At 30.4% G+C, this 21440-nt stretch overlaps 2 protein-coding genes across 5 annotated transcripts in view; one reads left to right on the top strand and one right to left on the bottom strand.

The window, feature by feature from the left end:
- Positions 1–50: 50 nt before the first annotated feature.
- On the bottom strand, positions 51–13215 carry LOC143206955 (ATP-sensitive inward rectifier potassium channel 12). 4 transcript variants are annotated; one of them, XM_076419842.1, is made up of 8 exons: positions 13052–13215; positions 12806–12981; positions 11245–11355; positions 11013–11189; positions 8719–8934; positions 2846–3019; positions 458–663; positions 51–293 (listed from the first exon to the last, which is right to left on the bottom strand). In XM_076419842.1, the coding sequence occupies exons 1-7, from the start codon at positions 13066–13068 to the stop codon at positions 458–460; spliced, it is 1077 nt and encodes a 358-aa protein (XP_076275957.1). In that variant the 5' UTR covers positions 13069–13215; the 3' UTR covers positions 51–293. The 4 variants fall into 4 exon arrangements, with proteins under 4 accessions (XP_076275957.1, XP_076275956.1, XP_076275953.1 ...); XM_076419841.1 differs by having other exon boundaries at positions 462–663; XM_076419838.1 differs by having other exon boundaries at positions 466–663.
- Positions 13216–13245: 30 nt separating this feature from the next.
- The window catches only part of LOC143206952 (G protein-activated inward rectifier potassium channel 3), a 62479-nt gene continuing 54284 nt past the window's right edge, over positions 13246–21440 (top strand). Inside the window, exon 1 of the mRNA XM_076419832.1 lies at positions 13246–13293. The gene's annotated coding sequence lies outside the window, so the exon portion shown is untranslated. The remainder of the gene's footprint in view (positions 13294–21440) is intronic.

Raw genomic sequence — 21440 nt, 5'->3', positions numbered from 1 at the left:
GTTGCCTAGAAATAGGCCCTTGTATGTATGTGACACTACATGCAACAGTGTGGGGGAAACATATTTATTTTAATAAATACACAATTATGTATACGATAATTCTACATCTTCATCAATTTCCATTATAGATTCTGGTTTATTCCATACACATGGATTACTAGATATTGTTTGATGTCGTGATATTTTGGTAATTTGTTTATCGAAGTATATGTCATTTTGTTGCAGTTGAATTTTATTTTTTAAACAAGATTTTGGTTCGACAGCTACTGCAATATTTTTCGTTGAAATAAATCCTAAAATAAATGTATGAATTAAATTGTAAATTTAATAATTGTTATATATATATATATATATATATATATATATATATATATATATATATATATATATATATATATATATACTTAATTATAGATCAGATTTCACTATAAGATGAATTTAGTAAGTTAACACATACCTACCAACCTTGATATTCCACATTGTCCATGTAATTACTCTCTTCAGTTGAATTTTCGGACTGATTTGCCTGAATTAACTTATCAAATTTGCTCCAATCTACATCGTAAGAATCTATATCTCCATTAAATGATATCATTGTTTGAAATTTGTAGTCCCATAAAATTTCGTTGGGGATATAGCTGGAGGTAGCTTCGGTGAAAGCACCTATAGAATATTTTTTAAACTAAACTTAAATTAAACTAGATGTTATTAATTAATTATATAATAATGAAATTAAAGTATTTTATATTTTATTTGTTTTTTTTTTAAATTAAGTAAAGGAACATTTAGAATGTTTCAAGCAGTATAAGTGTAACATTTTATACATTCTTTTTGGTTTAGGTGTCGAGTGAGCGTTTTTATTTCAATTTATATTGCATCAAAATAAACTTGTTACAATACCAACAGGTTAATTAGCAGAAAAGTATTTTTCATTTATTAATAAATAATAAAGTATAAAAGGAAGTGATCATAAAATATGAAAATCCCCATCAAAATTTAAGCTCATTATTATTTAGTTTTATAGGATTTCTGACTGAACTCAAGAAACCGTTTCGAAGAAAATTTTAAAGCAGACCGTTTATCGGATAAAAGATGTTTAGAGAAATCATTTGTTTTATTTCAAAAGTCTTAATATTTTTCGTATCACTTAATTTGGTGCATGTTAGTGCTTTTTCGGTATTCAAAATTCAATTTTTTCAAATTTTCTAGACTATTATTTCACAATTTTTATTGTTTCTTAAAAATATCGATATTTTTTATACTTGTTGCAAAAAAAAAATATATCGATATTTTTTTTCTTCGATATATCGATATATTTTTTAAAATATCTAGAACGATATATCCATAATTTTTAAAATATCGATATATCGAAATCTTTTTTGGTGGTCATCTAGCTCATGAAATAATCAAAATAGGTATGTATTTGTATTTTAATAGGAACATAAGAATAATAATGAAATAGGGGTTCCTATAAGTTTCAGTCAAAAGGTAAAGATTAAGAAAAAAGTTTTTTCACATTTTATATCTAAGGGTAGCCATTATATTACATACTCTAATGGAAATATTTATTAGAAATTATCTTAGCAGTATTGTAGTTTTTTTTCTATAATACCAATTTTTGGTCATTTTAAATCAACATTTCTAACATTCTCAGGTGCATATCACAATAGTCATTCACAATTTCAACGAAATATTAATATTTTGTATAGGATGGGTGAAGTAGCACTTTCCATTTTAATCTCTCCAATTATGTTTTCACCAGTTTTGCAACATGTGGCCGAGCGTTGTTATGCTGACCCATAACATTGTTGTGTTTTTGCTCATATTTGGGCTGTTTTTCGAGCAGTGTGCGGCTCAAATGCATCAGTTGCAGTCGACAGCAATTGATGGGTTAATGTAATGCCTTCAAATCATCGTCTTCAAAGTTTTTTGGTCATCCAGAAGGCTCTTTGTATTCGGTATCAAAATCACCACTTTTAAAATGTCGAAACCAGTATTCAGATGTTGAAATCTATGGAGCATAAGCTTCAAACAGCATTCAATGACTTTCTGTCGCCTTTTTCTTCAAACAGAAGTAATAAAATATAAGTTCCCGCAAATGCGATTCATTCGGGAAAATTCAGATATTTTCAAGGTATTCAATACATTTTTTGTTCACAATTAGGTGAAACAACATATAATGAAAAGGTTGCCTAATGAAATCTGTCAATAAGGCTTCAACATGAAGTTGGTTGCAAAGGTACCCGATGCGATCTGTTAATATGTCCAAAATCTTTTAAAATTATATGTATAGGCCTGATATTATGAAAGTAGTTGCAAATATTTTATTTTGATGGTAAAAATAAATAAATTGAATATAGTGGATAGCAAGGGTGGATGAGGTTGTGTAATTCTATAAAAATTTTCTAGAACTGCTTTATTAGACAGGGTTAAAATGGTTTAAGTAAGAATAGCTTCATTTTTGTAGAAAATGAGGACAACAAATTGGACAGGTGTTGAGGCAGTTGAGGGTGTTGACAGGCGATGAGATAACATATCAGTCAATATGTCTCTGGTGTGGTACCTATGATACATCTATATGTTTATTATTTGATACATGATATATTAATTTTAGACAGGCTCTTTCTCTCTATATCTCTATATCTAATGATTTGTAAGATGTTTTGATGGTGTGAAAACGTACTTTTGAAGACAATTTAAGTGTTATGCCTGAATAATGTATAAAAATTCTTGGAAATGGATGAAACATAAAACAATAAAAAGCCGGATAAAAATTAACTCAGAGATTTATGAAGTGATCTGTTCATTATGATCTGATTATTTATGATCTTGTCATTATTTTTACCTGTGCTTTCTACGGTACCATTTAAAATAACAATTATTTCCATTTTATTAGTTTTCAAAATTTCTGGTACCGTAAAGTCTGACAGCGGCGAGTTCTCGTCTATAACATGGTATGCTGTAAGAGGCCACAAGAAGAAAACGTTGTTTTCGGTCCGGTCCGTTTTTAAAGGCAATTCTGAAAATCAGTAAAGTTTCTTATTATTATATTTCTTACGAATGCATTGATTATTATTATTATTATTGATTTTTTATCTTTATCTGCTGGAGACAATAGTAGTTAATAGAAAAAACAATAAGAAATACTATAAGACCAATTATATTAGTAATATCTGTTTGTTATTAACTTCTTCAACTAATCCTCAAGGTTTCATGACTTAATTATACTAACACTGCTATGTAAAATTTAACTTTAGTTTTATGTTGGAGTAGCGTTATCGGTGAGTTGCAAGTTTTGGTTAGGAATATCTATTGGTGGAAATGGAAGTTTTAATGTAAATAACTGTTAGACAACCTAACCTAATTGTTAAATTCGATGATTTTGACAATTCAGGAACGCTCAAAATTACATTTACTATTAGAAATTGTGACGCATCATATACTAATTCTCGGTTTTGGTTTTCAATGACAAAAAAAGACTGGAGGACGAAAATTATTATTAGGTGAATTATTCTATTAGGTGAAAACCCTGCCTAAATTCTTAAAACACATTCGGGTAGCTTAAGAGTTGATGAACCAATTGTATTCAGGAGTTTACATGCGAAGGGAAATATTGAAAAGAAATAAAAACTATTTAATTCGAACCGTCAAAATCACGTTTTTATTGCTTGTCAGGCGAAAAGAAAAGTTTTTCTGTGGTGTATTATGACTGACGAGAAAAAGTGGATTTACTACATTAATTACAAGCGGCAAAAGATATGAGTTGTCCAGGAATGCCATCCGCATCGACACGGAACAGCAATAGCGGGTAATAAACCCAAAATCAGCCTCTTTTATGTTAGAATATTTATATATGAAACAAAAATAATGTTATCGAACTATAAAATTATTTTAAAGTTAATACGTAGTACGTCAAATGCATATATTATCCCGCTGCTGTTTTAAGTAAATGACTCTGGCTATCTAATAGCTTTGGCAAATCCAATTAGAGTAATAATAAGCATCAATTATAAGCTGTAATTATTATCACACTTAATATGTTTTGAAGAATTTTACAGATGTTTGACAACCAGGCGAATTTTGTAGGCTGATTCAGTTACATATTCGATCGTATCAGACAGCATTGTATCTCCTTTTAACTAGAATAAAGTGAGAAGGGAAATATTGCCAGATTTTAAAACGAATTTACAAATTGCGATAGGCAATACATTCAACATTGTGATGAGGTGGTTTATTGTTATTTTGAATAAACCATAAAATACATTCATATTCATTTCACATCGTGAGACAAATGTTTAAATTTTGTCTAGTTCAACCATACTAGAATGTTATGTTTTCCAAACAATGTGATGAGGTGAGTTTATTGTTATTTTGAATAAACCATAAAATACATTCATATTCATTTCACATCGTGAGACAAATTTTTAAATTTTGTCTAGTTCAACCATACTAGAATGTTATGTTTTCCAAACAATGTGATGAGGTGAGTTTATTGTTATTTTGAATAAACTATAAAATACATTCATATTCATTTCGCATCGTGAGACAAATTTTTAAATTTTGTCTAGTTCAACCATACTAGAATGTTATGTTTTACAAACATTGTGATGAGGTGAGTTTATTGTTATTTTGAATAAACTATAAAATACATAAATATTCATTTCACATCGTGAGACAAATTTTTAAATTTTATCTAGTTCAACCATACTAGAATGTTATGTTTTCCAAACATTGTGATGAGGTGAGTTTATTGTTATTTTGAATAAACTATAAAATACATTAATATTCGTTTCACATCGTGAGACAAATTTTTAAATTTTGTCTAGTTCAACCATACTAGAATGTTATGTATTCCAAACATTGTGATGAGGTGAGTTTATTGTTATTTTGAATAAACTATAAAATACATTCATATTCATTTCACATCGTGAGACAAATTTTTAAATTTTGTCTAGTTCAACCATACTAGAATGTTATGTTTTCCAAACAATGTGCGAGTTCTAGTTTTGATTTTAAGGGGTGTTTTCCAAGTTTCCAAAAAAAAGATGTTTTCACGTCTCTTATTCAACATAACTGTGGATACTATTATGCGGAAAATAATTGATATAATTATATGTTATTAATAAGAGACGGGTTTACTTTTGTATCATAGACCAATTGGAAAGAAAAAAATTTAAAAAAAAATTCAGTTCACCATCAATCATTTAGTAATATCAAAGTATTTCAAACAAGACACCTGAAATTTGTGCGTGTTTTTCTCACACTATTTGAAAAAAGGACATTTTTGATCAAAATGCGGTCAACAATACACCGTTAGAGAACATGCACTAAGACGGAGATGCTAGTGGGACCAGGAATCAACGACATCCTTCTAGACCTCTCAACATCTGTCTTGAAGAGATGATATAGCGACTATTTCAAGAAAATTTAATGTCTGGGGTTACATGTGATAAATTAGTTATCGAAAATATGAAAAATAGAAGTTTTACAATTAAAATTGAAATTAAACAATTAAAACATTGAAATTATATAGAATCACTATTGGCTGAAAATTCAACAAATTGATTGGATAGACAATTGTCCAATTAAAGTTGGATTTTCAATACTAGCCCATATTTGTGAATTTATTTATACACTAGTATTCTATTAGATGTAAATAAGCTTGAGTGTCTATCAAAAAGCCATTATTTTTTAAAACTTGAAATTGTGCTCCGTTTTTGTCTTTTAATTATAGTCTTTACCAGAATGTTTAGAGTCAAGCAAGAAGAAGCTACTCTACAATAAAAAAAGCTAAAGCAGTTGTACCACAAGGAAGTGTACTTGGACCAATGCTTTATCTACTTTACACTTGTGATATACCACAAATGGAAAATATCACGATGGCTACATTTGCTGATGATACTGCGATTATAGCTGTCGGAGACAATAGCGAAGAAGCCTCGCGAATATTACAACAGGCAAGTGACAATATAAAAAATTGAACACCAGCTTGGAAAATAAGAATTATTGAAAGTAAATCTGTACATGTGCAGTTCACCTATAAACAGACCGTACAAGTACCAATAACATTAACATTAATAACACTATCATTCCATATAGCAGCAACGCTAAATATCTCAGAATGAATCTCGATGCAAAACTTCGCTGGAAGAAACATATAAAGAAGAAAAGAAAAGAACTGGAATTGAAATATAGGAAAATGTACTGGCTAATTGGAAGAAAATCACAATTATCAGTACATAATAAATTGCTATTATATAAGCAAATATCGAAACCTATATGGACATACGGAGTTCAATTATGGGGATGTTCTGCAAAGAATAACATTAATAAAATAAAAAATTTTGAGAACAAAGTCCTGAAAAGTATTGTGGGTGCACCCAAATACTATAGGACTGATTACCTACATCGAGACCTTCAGATACCCACAGTCAGTCAAGAAATCAAGAGAATTGCAAGGGGGCATGAGGAAAGACTCCACTCTCATACTAATATTGAAATATTGCAACTTTTGGATACCACCAGAACAGGACACAGACTCAAAAGAATCAAACCATCTGATCTTGTGTAGTGTTGTGTAGTGAGGTGCATATATTAAAAAATTCAGCAGTGACATGTATAAACATTATTTCACCAAAGACTGAGTTGGCCGGAGGGCTGATGGGTCCTCCTAGTTATATACCTAGATTTAAGTTAGCATAAAGACAAATTGTAGGTTAGACGATAATTACTAGTAACAATATATTAATTAAATAATAAAAAAAAAGTCTTTCGCCTAAAGTGATGCTAATTAATTTTCACAAATTTTCATAAACATTTCATGTTAATGGATATATGGAAAACATTCCTATGTTAATGTTAATATCAAATGTTTTGTTTAATTTCGTATATGTTCATATTTGATCGCCAGTCATAACACGCTACAGAAAATTTCTTTTTAATCTGTCAAGCAACGAAATCATGATGTTGAAAAGGTCTGCAATATCACTTTTACTTATTACTTGCTTTATGGTTCTATGGTGCCTTTGTTGTTTATTTCTTTTGGGTGTCACCGTCAGTGTGTGTCATGTAATGAAGAGTGTGTTTAGTTTTTTTATACGATTTAGAGATTAAATTATTAATCATTAGTTTATTAGTGTAATATTACTCGATAGTACAACATAAGTATCCTCGATCTAGTAAGTGTTGTGTATCCGGATGAACAGATAGTAAAGACATTTCAGAAATTAATCTTCTTTCGATGCAAACAGAACATATTCTTTTATTATTGGATTAACTATTTGATAATTGTAACTCCACTAAAGGAACATAATAGAACAAAGGCGCTTTAGATAATTTACTGCCTTAGTAATGGGAGATGTATTACCAGAGTTACGATGTACAGTAATATATAGTTCAGGTTATTTAGCAAATTTTTTGAAAACATAGATTAATTGTAATTGTTGTTTTGCATTGAATTATGCGTAAGTCAGTAGACCGATAAGTTGAGACTGATTCTATAGAGGCAGGATAATATCTCAAAAATTGTTGTATTATATTGTTAATAGGCCTTTGAGCTATCTATTATATTTTATTCGACCATATTGCTATGCTGATAATATAACAATTTTTTTGTCAGATATTGTAAAAAAAGGTAATTTTAAAACCTTTTAATGGCACAGTAAATAATGATCTAGATAAAATATTAAAAATAATAAGATGCGCCATGTACATTTGGATTAACCAAGTAAATAGAATTTTAACAGAGGAAGATTCAAAGTTAGCTTTTAATATAAGAAAACAAAAACACAGAACTCTGGTAGATCCTATTAAATTGATGGTACAAAACAAATATAAAAAGAGATGAGATTTTATATTATATATATATTTCATAAATAAATTTGCATTTTTTATATATTTATTTTTACATATATACTTATTTGTAGTGCCTATATTTATTTTTATATTATTGTATTTAATTAAATTATCACAGAACCGATCAAATGTCTTCATAACAAAATGTTTTACTTACACGTGCTTATAATGAAGATGACTAAACTGACCATTCGAATTATTTTAATAGGTGGTTATAAGCCTATCTAGATATTAGACTTATTGGAATTTTTCTACAAAGACCACTACGGACTTATCAATTTGATTAGGTTGTGTAATGTTTCAGATTAATTAAAAACAATAAATTATCACAAACATTATTTAATAGAAAAATTCGAAATTAGAAGAGCTGTAGCTAAGAGAGCTAAGAGAGAGGTTAAGTTATGTTTATAATGATATTTCACTTTTATATCATATTACCATTCCACTTTTTCTATTATATTTACTAGTATAATGTATGTTTTATTCTCTGATCTGCAGAATTTATATAAATTGTTTTAATTTGATATTATGGACATTTTTGTGACATGTTCAGCTTTTGTCGTCTCTTTGGTAAACTCTTATCCAAACCCTATGCTATATTACGGTGTTTGGAGTTCTTCTTATAAAGAATTTCATCTGAATGACCCGAAATGTGTTTTTAATGATTCTTGAAATCGGTCTGTTTTCGATTGTGAAGTTGTGTTATGAGTAAGTTGGGATTGAAAAATATTTATAGGCCTAGTGATGAGCACAGTTAAAAAGGAAATTAGAACACTTGCTGGAAATGTTAGTATCTGCAAATATGCACATTAGTGCTAGCATTAAGTGAAGAATTAGCGGTGAAGTATCTAAATAAAAGATTACCTGTTTGGTAACTGTTGAGAGCTTCTCCTTCTCTGGTACGCTCGTTTTTCATCAAGATCGCACGAACGCTTACTTTTACCATTCTGCTACGACGAATATCACCAACTCGGAACATGAAGCACAATTTACCTTCTCTACGACATATTACTGCGTTTTTCGAAAATTGAATTGTATGTGTGGCCAGTTTACATCGTACCATTTTAGCAAATACTAAACCTGCAATATAGAAAGAGAAAAATAGAAATTAGAAGAGGTGTAGCAAATTACTAAACATATTATTATGGCAGTATATTCAGTTCGAATAAACTTATAACCGGAGTCAGCATGTGTTACTGTGTTTTTAAGCATCACTGGATCTTAATAAATTTGATAGATCTATTAATGATAAAATAACTACTACTAGTTTTCTTATCATATGGCAGCCATTTTAGTTCAACATTAAAAAGTTCAAGAGTTGCGACCATGTGGCATTCCGTTGGAACATTGTATACATATTTGCTAGAACGTTGCCAGTATATCGGTATATCCTTCATAACTTCTGCTGCGTGTGACCGAGTATTGCCATGAAAGTGAGTGGCTTTTGTTTGTTTTTGTATTTGTATTTGTTTAAATAACATCACTAGAGAGAGCTGCAATAGCTAAATTCAGTTTTAGCAGCTCGTAGTACTTTGCTGATCACACAGCAAAGAAGTATCACACAGCACAGCAAGACTTTATGTATATTATGCATATTTCGCTTCGATATCGATATGTATATCGACTTTACTGCTGTAACCATTTCCCTGACTTTTGGATCTTCCCCTCTCATGTAAATGCCTGGGTACCCTTAAATCATTCTAAGTTCTAAGCTGTTTAAATGTTCTTTGAGTGTTTGGACTGAGATAACTTCTTCCAATAAGTGTTGTAATTCGTTGTCTTTGGATTTCTATGGGCTTCCAGAACGCTCTTTGTCACTGACATCCAAATCAACATTTTTAAATTGTTGGAGCCATAATCATCAATTGAGATATGACTAAGCAGTATGACCCTACATTTTTAGAAGTGCTTGATGGACTTTGTCAGTAGATTTCTCCAAATCAAATAACAAAATTAACGAATATCTGAAATGTGTGTGAATTTGACAGATAGGTTTTATTGTTTAACGGTTGTTTCCACTGATACTTTACATTTTCACTAACAGATCTCATTGATTAAAGCACATGCAAGCATATACATACATTTGTATTCAATAAAATTCCTTTCCAGGGTGATACGCTGATTATAGCGACCCTCCAACATTTCGATACCATTTTTGTAGTACGATTTATCCTTTACTTCAAAATAGGCCTCAATTTCAGCGATCACCTCTCCATTCGACGAACATTTCTTCTCAGTGAGCATTCTTTTGAGATATGAGTACAGGAAATAGTCGCTGGGGGCCAGATCTGAAGAATACGGTGGATGAGGAAGCAATTCGAAGCCCAATTCGTAGATTTTGCTATCGTTTTCACTGAATTGTGACATACACACGCCATAACCTTGCCAACCGACTATTACGTTTTCCCACGCTTTGGAGCGGGTTCATCGTGTGCAGTCCACTACGATGACTGTCGATTGGACTTCGGAGTGAAATGATGGAGCCATGTTTCATTCATTGTCACATATCGACGCAAAAACTCGGGTTTATTACGCTGGATCATCTTCAAACGAATCATCAACTTGTCGTTGTTTTTGGCTAAAAGTGAGCTCGCGTGGTATCCACTTTGTACACAGCTTTCTCATACCCAAATATTCCGAATGATATGATGTACACGTTCAGTTGACATATTGAGAGTGTCTGCTATTTCTTTCAATTTCAATTTACGGTCATTCAAAATCATTTTGTGGATTTTTAAAATGTTTTCGTCGATAATAACCTCTTCTGGAAGTCTATTGCATTCATCGTCTTCGGCGCTCATTTAACCATCTCTAAACTTAGCATACCGATCCTTGATGGTTGATTTTCTTGGGGTAGTGTCGGGAAATTCAAGCCAAGTTTTCAAAAAGCAATATTTTATCAACACGCGAAATTCCTTTTCATCCATTTTTTTCACAATAACAAAAGTTGGTTCACTCAAAATGCTATAATTCACAAACTAATGATCTGACAGCTGTCAAATTTATACACGCATATTTTGAGGGTTAGGGCTAACTAAAAAACATATGGATTTCGTTCTAGTAGCGCCATCTATGTGTCATGCTGGGGACTTTGACCTTATAATATATGTCTATTAGAAACAACAAAAACTTATTTTAAAATAAAAATTTGTAATTACCTATGGTAAATGAATCTATAATTAAGCCTACAATACACTGAACGCATAAAATAAATATTGCCTCAGGACATTCCTCTGTGATCATTCTTAATCCATATCCTGTAGTGTGTTGTGTTTCCATTGAAAACAGAAAACAAGATCGAAATCCATATATCTCCAGAACACATGGTGTCCAACCTACAACATTAATGCCAGATCGTAGAGCTTGAACGGCAATAATAGCTTTTTTTACCTGAAGTTGGTTGTTGTGGAGGTAAATGTTCTGGTTGTAAGTCACCATGCACAAATGCAATTAACCACCAAATGAACGCAAAAAATATCCAAGATCCAAAGAATTCTAGAGCTGTAACATCATTAATATGTTTTATTTATGGAGTTATTCATATAACATGTAATTATATTAATCTTGTTATATTACTCGAATTTAATATTTTTTTAGGATTTTTTGATGAATTAATTTTTTTGAGAATTTGTTTTAAGAAGTTAAAAATTATTCGTTGTTATTATATTATAATAATTTTCTAGTTATTTCAGTACGTTAAACTTTGATTTAATATAATCTATTTAAACGTTTATTTCAAGTTTTTAAAACACACTTTACCTACTTTTATTGCTGCTATGCCGTAAATAATGTCTTTTTATTAGTTTTAATAACTTAGAAATCACTAGAAGGTTGGAAGTAAAAAGGTGACATTTCTTTGCTTTCTTCCGGTTTGAGATGTTCTGACATTTCTGTGATCGGTTATATTTATTTTATTCTATTTTTGTGTATAATTTTAAGAAAAATTGTTGTTATGACATTATTATTTGTAGAATTTAAGGTAAATTTTATTTGTTCAAATGCAAAGTCATAATATGGTTGTTATTTTTCAGGATGTGAAGATTCAAATAAAATGAATTATTTTTTAAAGCATTCTATTCTAGTGCAGAAACGGGTTTTAAAAATAAACTTCAAAAATCAGACCAGATGATTATGGACCACTGAGCAAAGGCAATGTAATAAGAAAAATAATAATTAGGTGTTGATTGTTCTAGTGAATAAAAAAAAAAGGATTGCAAAGGACAAAAATGGAAAATTTTACATGGTTACATATAATATGGATAGTAAGTGTCCAATTAAGAATTTATAAAAAATATATAAAAAATAAAATGTAATTACCATATTAAGTGAATTCAAATATAATATTTTTAATTCTATTTTGGAACAAATTATTTTTTAATTTATAGTTTTTTATTTTATAACATTTAAGGCAATAACAATGTACAATTAGAAAATGAGTTATTAGTTGTTAGATTAGATATTATTTCTTAATGTATTTTGAAAATGTTTTATAAATATGTTAAATATTATCTAGATAAAATAAAAATTCATGTGATTGAGATTCGGAAGAACAAAACTTGGTTACAAAGGTTAATACATGGAAGATCGCATTATAAAACTGTCCATTCTGTGTTAACAATATTTCATATAAATGCAAATACTGTTAATTATGTTAGGTTATGTGACACTTGACATTAGTACGTAATTTTTTTTAATTTAATCTATTAGCAATATTTGTAATTTATTTTTTTGGTTTGTAATATCTGACATTTTTATATGATTTTTATAGAGTTATAATATTTGTTTTAAATCATAAGCTCTATAAAGCATTTTAGAAATGAGCCATAGTGATAGAATAGAATGATATTGTTTTGGTGGTTACATTATATAGGGTTATGTTGTATTTTAAAACTGAAAGTCAAGTATATAATATTTCTATTTATGTTATTTATGGTTTAAGGATGTAATTTACCTAAAAATTGGATTGTCCACCTCCACTGAGCATCAAGTAAGGATGTAAATATCCCACCGATATAGTGCCAATGCATCGTTCCAGACCTGTTTGTTTTAAATACATTTTTAACGCCGTTCTTCAGTACCGCCCGCTTGTAATTTTTTTGTGTACGTTTGGAGGATGAGTAGTCTCTCCTATAAAACAGAAATTGATCTAATTAGAGCCTTACTCACCTTTATACCAGATAACACGTAATCTACCCACTTGATATCAACTATCATTTTATTCCCGTTATATGTGTTATATTCAACTATAAGTGTCAAACGGTACCGTTCATTCTTTGATGCGAAAGCTGATAATTTGCTCGATTTTTTTTAACGGAAGCGCTGCTTAGTTTAATAAACTTTTTAAGTGTAGGTGTGTAGTCGAATGGCTGACTACGTCGTCGGCTATATTTGTGCAAATGAAAAAATTACCTAAGAAAAAAGAATTCGAAGAATATAAAGGTCTGTCAATAACGATAAATTGGTTTTTATCATGTAATTTTAGCACAATGGCAAAGTGTATAAAATAAGATGCAATTTATTCTATAAATAACTAACATCAACAATAGAAGGCTTTTGTATATTGGTAAGGAAAGGATTAGTTATTATTATGTTTTGTTTCTTTATGATTTTTCTGTTTGTTGATAATCTAACGACGTTATATTAAACGTAATTGTTCTAAATGTGCCATAATTTAATGCAACTTTAAATGTTTACATTAACCTTCCAAATTAACGGCGAATATCTTAAATTGGTGGTCATTATTGTTAGTTTAGATAATTGTTTTAGTTTGCCTTCGTACAAAAAAAAAGAATATAGTAATAGTATGTTTAAAATATTATTTGGCTTGATTTATAAGTAACTGTATAATATTTAACATAATTATAACTAAAGGGTAATCATATTTATAATATAAATGTGGATATTAGTTAATTTTTTTAGTAATTTATTGTTGGTATTTAATTAAAATTGAAAATTTAAAATTTAAAACAATGTGTAACGTGCTTGCATGTATTTAGATAAGCGATATCTATTGGTGAAAGTGGGAAGTATCAATATAAAGAACTGTTAAACAAGCTGCCTGTTCAGTTCGATGATTTTGATGTTTTTCTAGATAAAATAATAGTTTTTCTTATATTATTATTTAGTTATTCAGGTGCTAATAATGGAACACTCCAAAAGAATTCATTCAATTCGTCTTTAATTATTTTTCATGTTTGATTTGAAAAGATCTCCTGCCGAAGTTCATCAACACCTTTAGAAATATGCTGTGATGCTGATTTGTTATATTTCAATTGTCGGATAATTAACTACAAGACTTATTTAACGAAAACCGTAGTCTTAAGGAACTTTTAGATAGCTTAGCGATTGATGAATGTTTTTGCTAGACGTTTACATATGACGAGAAAACGATATGGACGTCCAATATCTGGTACCATTTTCTGAGTGCATAAGTAAAGAATAGTGCTTTTAGCGTTTTCTACGTTTTCGTGATTTCTTGAAATTTTAATCAAAATCAATTCGTTATAATGCATATTCATTCTGAGAAGTGTAACCAGGTGTACAGAAAGCAAAATAATGTTACATCAGTTTCATTTAAAGAAGTTTCTGAGTCTTATATAAATATGGATAGGTTATGTTAAAAATCCCAAATTATCTGGATTACGCATTTGTCGTGTGTGACTCACCCAGCAATTCAAATACATTATATACAATCAAAAATATGAAGGTAAATGTGACTCCTCTACAAGGAAATTTGTATCGCAAAGTGAATCAAAATTTGAACAGTGTCAAATTGCATTTTATTTTAAAAATATGCTATATATGCTATTTTATTTATCCATAATGTTGAGAATAAAGTGGTGGTGTCTTCTAGCTGCAATGTAGACTAAGTAATCTTTAATAATGAGTAGTGAGATACTCTTTAATATCATAATTAAGCAAGACTAACCGTACCAGCTCTCGGTTTCTATAATGGGTAGTTTGCATGGTTCGGCTTGCATGATTCTTTTTGGCTGACCAAAAAATGATAATAAGTAGCCATAATTTTTTGTCATACTTTCAACATTACTTCTTTATCATTCTTCATTATCATACATCATTCTTCATCTTCATGCTTCTTTATCATACATCATTCTTTAAACAGTTAAATTGTGATATAATATGCCAAAAGAAAATTTATATTTTGTGGATTGTTGAGAAAAGATATAAGTTGTCTATCAAAAATTATATGTACTAGGTGTGTCGGTAATCCCTTTCCGTTTTTCTCTAAAGAAAACACATTATTATGAGAATTAGAATTTATTTATCCAAAGCGTTGGCCATTTGATTTTATACATTTTACCCATCTCTCAGGAAATTTATGAATGCCTTGCCAAGTGAACAGATTCTCGTTTAAGCTAAACCATTCATCGATCCATTTGTTAACTTCTTCAACATCGGCGAAGTGCTGTTCAGCAAGCGCGTGTCTTACCGATGCAAAAACGTATTAGTCGGATGGAGCCCGGTTTACAGTGTACGTCGGGTAGTATAAAACTTCTCATCTGAGAAATTTACACGCTTCTTTTACTGATTTTGTAGTATGAGAAGAGGCGTTGTCATGCTACGAAATGACATTATCAAATCTTTCAATGTGTTGTGGACGTGTTTCGATCAATGCACAGTTCAGTTGTTGTCGATGGCGATAAGTTTCTCCAGTTTTAACAACAACAACATTCATAACATACGACTCCAATTTGGTCCCAATAGACACAGAGGATAGTCTTGCGACCAATGTGTTTTGGCCTTGCACTCGATAAGCCGACTAGGTCTTTTTTACTAGGAATTTTTTAAATAGATAATTTTTTTATAACTCGTTACATTCGATGCAAAAATTACCTCTTTTCATACCTTTGAAGCAATATTTCCTTGACAATACAAGTTGCAATTCGGCTTACATTCAATTTTTCTTTTTAGCTATTTATCTTTTTAGTTATTTAGTATTAACCCATTGGTCCTTACTTAGTCACTAACAAAATGAAATAAAAACTAGTATCACTTTACAGTACTTTTACCGTTTAGTACATTAGACACCTACACAAGATCGCACTATTTAAGTTGTCTATAAGAGATCGTCTTTCGTTAGTCTTGTTGCGAATCTTTTAGTTTCCTCTTGGAATCCGAAGGTTTCGATGTAAACAATTGTTCCCATAGTATCTCCATGTATCCATAATACTTCTTAGGGTTTTAGTCTGACTTAGTTGTATTACGTTGATGTTCTCGCAGAACATCTCCATAACTGATTTTCATAGATCCATATAGGTTTTAGTATTTTCTAGTACAGCAGCAGCAACTTATTATGTACTGATAGTATAGATATTTCTTCAAATAACCAAGACATATTTTTGTATTTTAATTCGATTGTATTTTTCTAAAATGACATATGTATCAAATTATAATATCACATACAGTCTTCTGTTAATGATAATTATTATACGCCTATAATTAATCTTTAATTAATTAATCGTATACTTTAATGTATACGATTTGCCATTTTGATTTCAAATCATTTCTTGTTGAGATATGACGGTTATCTCATGTTTACTTTTTGGAGTTAGTTAATGCGAAACATTTACAAGTAGCCTGGCTAGGGAAGTTAAGTTTCTGGCTGCCTTCAGAATGCCTTATTCATTGAAATGCACAAATTGCATTTTAAACATATAAGAGATTCCGAACCGAATTGGTTGATATGCCTATAATTGAAAAGTAATTTAAATACGATACAACTTTTTCAAAACAAAGTAATGAGAAGTATTGTAGGTGCACCCAGACACTACGGGACTGATTATTTACACCGAGACGTTCAAATACTTACCGTCACTCAAGAAATCAAGAAAATCACAAGGGACTCCATTTTCATGTCAATATCGAAGTATTACAACTCTTGAATAATACTAGAACAGGAGACAGGCTCAATATAATCAAAATATTTGAGCATGTGTGGTGTAATGTAGTGGGGTATACTTAATATAAAACAGCAGTGTTTAATACATAGATGTTATTACATCAGAGACTAAGATAGATATATACCTTAGATATACCGGTATAGTAATGACAGACGGTATAGTATTGTAGGTTAGTCAGCAACGACTAGTAACAATGTAATAAATATATAATTAAGAAATTGCCTTTTAATAAATTATAAATAGTTGTTTCGTATATATAACGCTTGTTTTGGTTTCGAACTTTGTTTTTCGTAGGATGTAACACAAAAGCGTCGAGAATGTTTAAGGCATTTGCATAATTGGCCACATTTGATGAATCACTTAAGACCTGTTTGTAACTAAACGCGTAATGTAATATAATCTAAAACAAAAAAGTCCAAACAACAGCGACTTAGACTGACAACAAAATTCATAAAACAGGAAAACATTTACGGTATTAACCATTGTTAAACGTTCTTAAACAATCAGCATTATGAAGAGTAATGAAGATGCCAACAATTAAACTATTGTGATAAAAGTTTTGCCCTTGCCTAAACATTAGATAATATCTCTAAATAGGTGGAAATATGCTATTTCCTGAATAGTATTTTGCCGAAAACAAAAGACATTTGAAAACGAAATTTATCAATTTTTTTATTACTCTCCACAATCTGTTCCCAATCCAAGTTGGATTTATGACCAAATAGGCTTGAGTATAGACTCACACAGAAATACCTTGTTATCTAATGATAACTTGGATTTGCGCCCGATGAGCCAATGCTTTTGATATAATTTAAGTTCAAGCTGTTTTCGTTTAGAGGGTATGTGGTTCTTTCAGGTTAAGCGTCGATCTAAATGCATACCAAGATATTTAATAGACCCTGCTTGACACAGTAGACAATGATTGATATTCACTGGTGGACATGTTCTTCTGGGCAGGGTAAAGGTAATGTGGGTTGATAAAAATCTATCAATCAATACTTGTTTTATTTGTAGAAGCAAGCCTGTTCTAGCTTTGTTTTAGTCTTCAGTTAAGATTTTTCTAATACTTTGATGTTTTGATATTTTAATAGGGGTGTTTCGTGTATTGTTAATCAATAATATTGCCATTTAATACATTTAATGCAATACTATATTAGATGTACCAATAAATAAATACCATCAATTAAGTAATATTAAGTTATCTGCAAAATCTTATATATTCTCCTTTTTTCCTCGAGTTTTGATTGGAATAAGCCTTATATGCGGAGAACTTTTAATTTATTTTTTTAATTTAATGGAATATTTGCATGCAGTATATTAGTTGTTTTTAGAAGCACATGGTAATGGTGATTTTAGCGAAGAAGTTAAAAAATGTAGTGAGAAGCTGAAACTGTGTTAAGACTATTATTATCATGGGTAACTGCTATAAATTTATATATTTTGGTTATGTATTGTTTATAAATTCTCATTATAGAAATAAAAACGAGAGTAGGTGAATTTATAACATAAGGTCTGGTCACATTTTGTAAAATCTGTAAAAATCTATATGGAAATTATTAAATAGAATGCCGTATTTACCTCACTTTCTTTTGAGAATTTAATTGTATACAGTGTTATTTTATATTCTCTATAAAAATGGATATAATAAATACATAAATAATAATAAATTAAAATAACAATAATATACTTATAATAATATATCACTAATATAATATATCAAAAAAAAGTCTACCAGATGCCAAGAATCAAAAAATTGGTGGAAAATAATAGTTAATAATGGACAGTACTTTTAATAGAATGCCAATCTTTCTGAATAAAACTTGAAAAGTAGCTCATCCAAACTTATTTGATACTTAGTTATGCATCATGTTGTAAAAATATGAGAATTATATAATTTTATGATATGGTACAACTTTTTCATTTTCTTTTTCATCTTTTGGACAAAAAGTGAATTCTTGACTTTCATATCGACTTTTTAATTTTTTACTTCTTCGGAAGATGTTGGTAACATTGCGTTCTCTTGTCTATCATTCTTCTATAATCGTTTGTCTTTTATTGATCACGCCAAGCTTATCAACTGTGGTCTATACCTATCTTCAATTTATCTGACTGGTTTCGTTAGTTTTGAGTTTTAAATTTCATCACTACGTAAACTTTGAGCCACTTGCTACATTTTTTACCATTGAGCTCCCATTTTCAGTCAATAAGGATGATAGCAGAAATAATCGCTAAATGATTTATCAATGATAATATTGCATACATAGATTGTCACAAAACAATTTATCTTTAGAGGCTTAGAAGTATATTATAATTAATTTGTTAAAAGTAAAAATGTATAACAATCCGCCATATTGGTGAAATGTGTGATGCTTTCCTAAACACCATTTTAAAAAATTAGAAAATTGTAGACTGGTTTTGTCCGTCCCAATATTATTTGCACTATTTATCTAATATTTTGTAGTTATACATTTAGTTTAGTGTTATCAAAAGTATGAAAGAGAAACTTAGTATGAAAGAGGAACATAGATTTATAAAAGCAAATAGTTCAAGTTTGTCAATAATTAACTTGTTGATGTTGGGAGGTTCTTTTTTGCATTAGACAATAGCTTGGCTTTTGTTTGTTTTTAATTTATCGCGCATTATATTCGGATTATTCAGTTTGCTACATATATTTTATTCTATCTGAATAATCCCAGACAGAAATTCCATCTGTACGAGGCGTTCGATTTATATGCATGATGTTACATATTAAAATAGGCGGAATCATTATTTTGGTTTATTATGTCCGTATATATATAATAACATATATATGTTATATCGCGTGACTGAAACGAACATAGTTACGAAAATTGTATTCTTCAAGAACGAGATGACGTGTTTATGTTAATGACTGAATAATACGATGAGTGAAATGTATAGACATAGGGGTTTGATTTATGTTAGAATAGATTTAGATCCTCAATATTGTTTTGTGCTCGCAATTGAAGAGTTGCTACTTCTTTCAGAGTAAAATAAAAGTTTTGTTATTTAAACCTTTCACACTTTATATATTATCATAAGGTTGAAGTCTCTTTTGAATTTATCCACTTAACCGATAACATAATTATTAAGAAAGGAATGCAAGCTGACGTTGTGTTGGAAATCCGTTTGTAACATTCAAGCATTCTTTGGTATAGTTAAGTTGGGTTCAGGAAAAGTAGCTGAAGCAACAAAGCAAAAGGTGGATTGAAGATGCTCCAAAACTTCTAGCCATAAAGTACTCCCATTCCGAAACATCAAAAATGTCGAAAAACACCTCTAATCCATTTATTTCCGGTTTAAGCTTCAGAGTCGAGGGTATAAGGTCACAAAAATGGACTGTAATTGCTGTGATCTAACATAATCCACTGGAATTTGGACAGATTTTTGCGGTTCCAGATGTGTGGCCATACTTAATAAAGACGGATTGCAGTAGATCAGATTTTCAATGGTAGATTATTGGGATTTGGTGTCACTAAATTTGGGAAACCATTTCATACAAGGATATCATGGAAATTTGGATAGACATAATGGTATTTGGAAGATTGACAAATGCAAATTGGCAGACGAAGGTACAGGCGCATAAGTAATTTGAATACAACTATAAGCTGTGCAGAACAATTACCAAGTACATTCCTTTGGTGGTAGTTTCTTTAGATATATTATATTCATCAGGTTAATTAGCAGGATGGTATTTCACCTACAATTATCCAGAGAAAATCAAAACAGATAACAGTTAATTGAAAAGTCACCGGCCTGACATTAAATCCATATAACCCTCAAAAGATGCCTGTATAAATTTGACCGCAGTCGGATCATTAGTTAGTGAATTATAGCATTTTGAGTGAAGTAATTTTTATTGTGAAAAAAATGGATAAAAATAAATTCCGCGTGTTAATAAAACATAGCTTTTTGAAGGGAAAAAATACAGTTTAAGCAAAAACTTGGCTTGATGCCGAGTTTCCGGACACTAGCCCAAGAAAATCAACCATTGAGCACTAGTATGTTAAGTCTAGACGTGGTGAAATGGGCACCGAAGACAGTGAACGTAGTGGATGCTCAAAAGAGGTTGTTACCGACGAAAACATTAAAAAACCACAAAATGATTTTGAATTACCGTAAATTGAAATTGAATGAATAGTAGATACTCTAAAAATATCAACTGAACGTGTACGTCATATCATTCACGAATATTTGTGTATGAGAAAGCTCTGTGCAAAGTGGGTGCCGCGCGAGATTATTTTTGACCAAAAATAATGACGAGTTGATGATTCGGAGCAGTGTTTGAAGATGATCAAGCGTAATAAACCCAAGTTTTGCGTCGATATGTGACAATGGGTGAAAAATAGCTTCATCATTTCACTCCGAAGTCCAATCGACAGTCCTTCGAGTGGATTGCACCCGATGAACCCGGTCCAAAGCGTGGGAAAACGCAACAGTCGGCTGGCAAGGTTATGGCGTCTGTACTTTGGGATGCGCATGGAATAATTTTCAATTCTTCATTTTTAATTCATTGACTACCTTGAAAAAAGAAGGATCATCAACAGCGACTATTACATAGCGTTATTGGATCGTTTGAAGGATGAAATCGCCGAACAACGGCCGCATTTGAAGAAAAAGAAAGTGCTGCTTCTGCAGACAAGACAC

Source organism: Rhynchophorus ferrugineus, unplaced genomic scaffold, assembly GCF_030347505.1.
Source record: "Rhynchophorus ferrugineus isolate W39M unplaced genomic scaffold, kcgeb_rfMv2 rfM1, whole genome shotgun sequence".
NCBI classification, from domain to species: domain Eukaryota; kingdom Metazoa; phylum Arthropoda; class Insecta; order Coleoptera; family Curculionidae; genus Rhynchophorus; species Rhynchophorus ferrugineus.
Note: the sequence above shows the minus strand (reverse complement) of the source record. Positions and strands in the feature narration are given on the sequence as shown.

Excerpts from the sequence above, each read along its gene's own strand:
- LOC143206955 (XM_076419838.1), bottom strand. Across the intron at positions 11,356-12,805 it reads GTGGACAATCCAATTTTTAG|CTCTAGAATTCTTTGGATCT; the intron begins GTAAATTACATC and ends ATGATGTTACAG. Across the intron at positions 3,020-8,718 it reads TCTCAACAGTTACCAAACAG|AATTGCCTTTAAAAACGGAC; the intron begins GTAATCTTTTAT and ends ACTGATTTTCAG.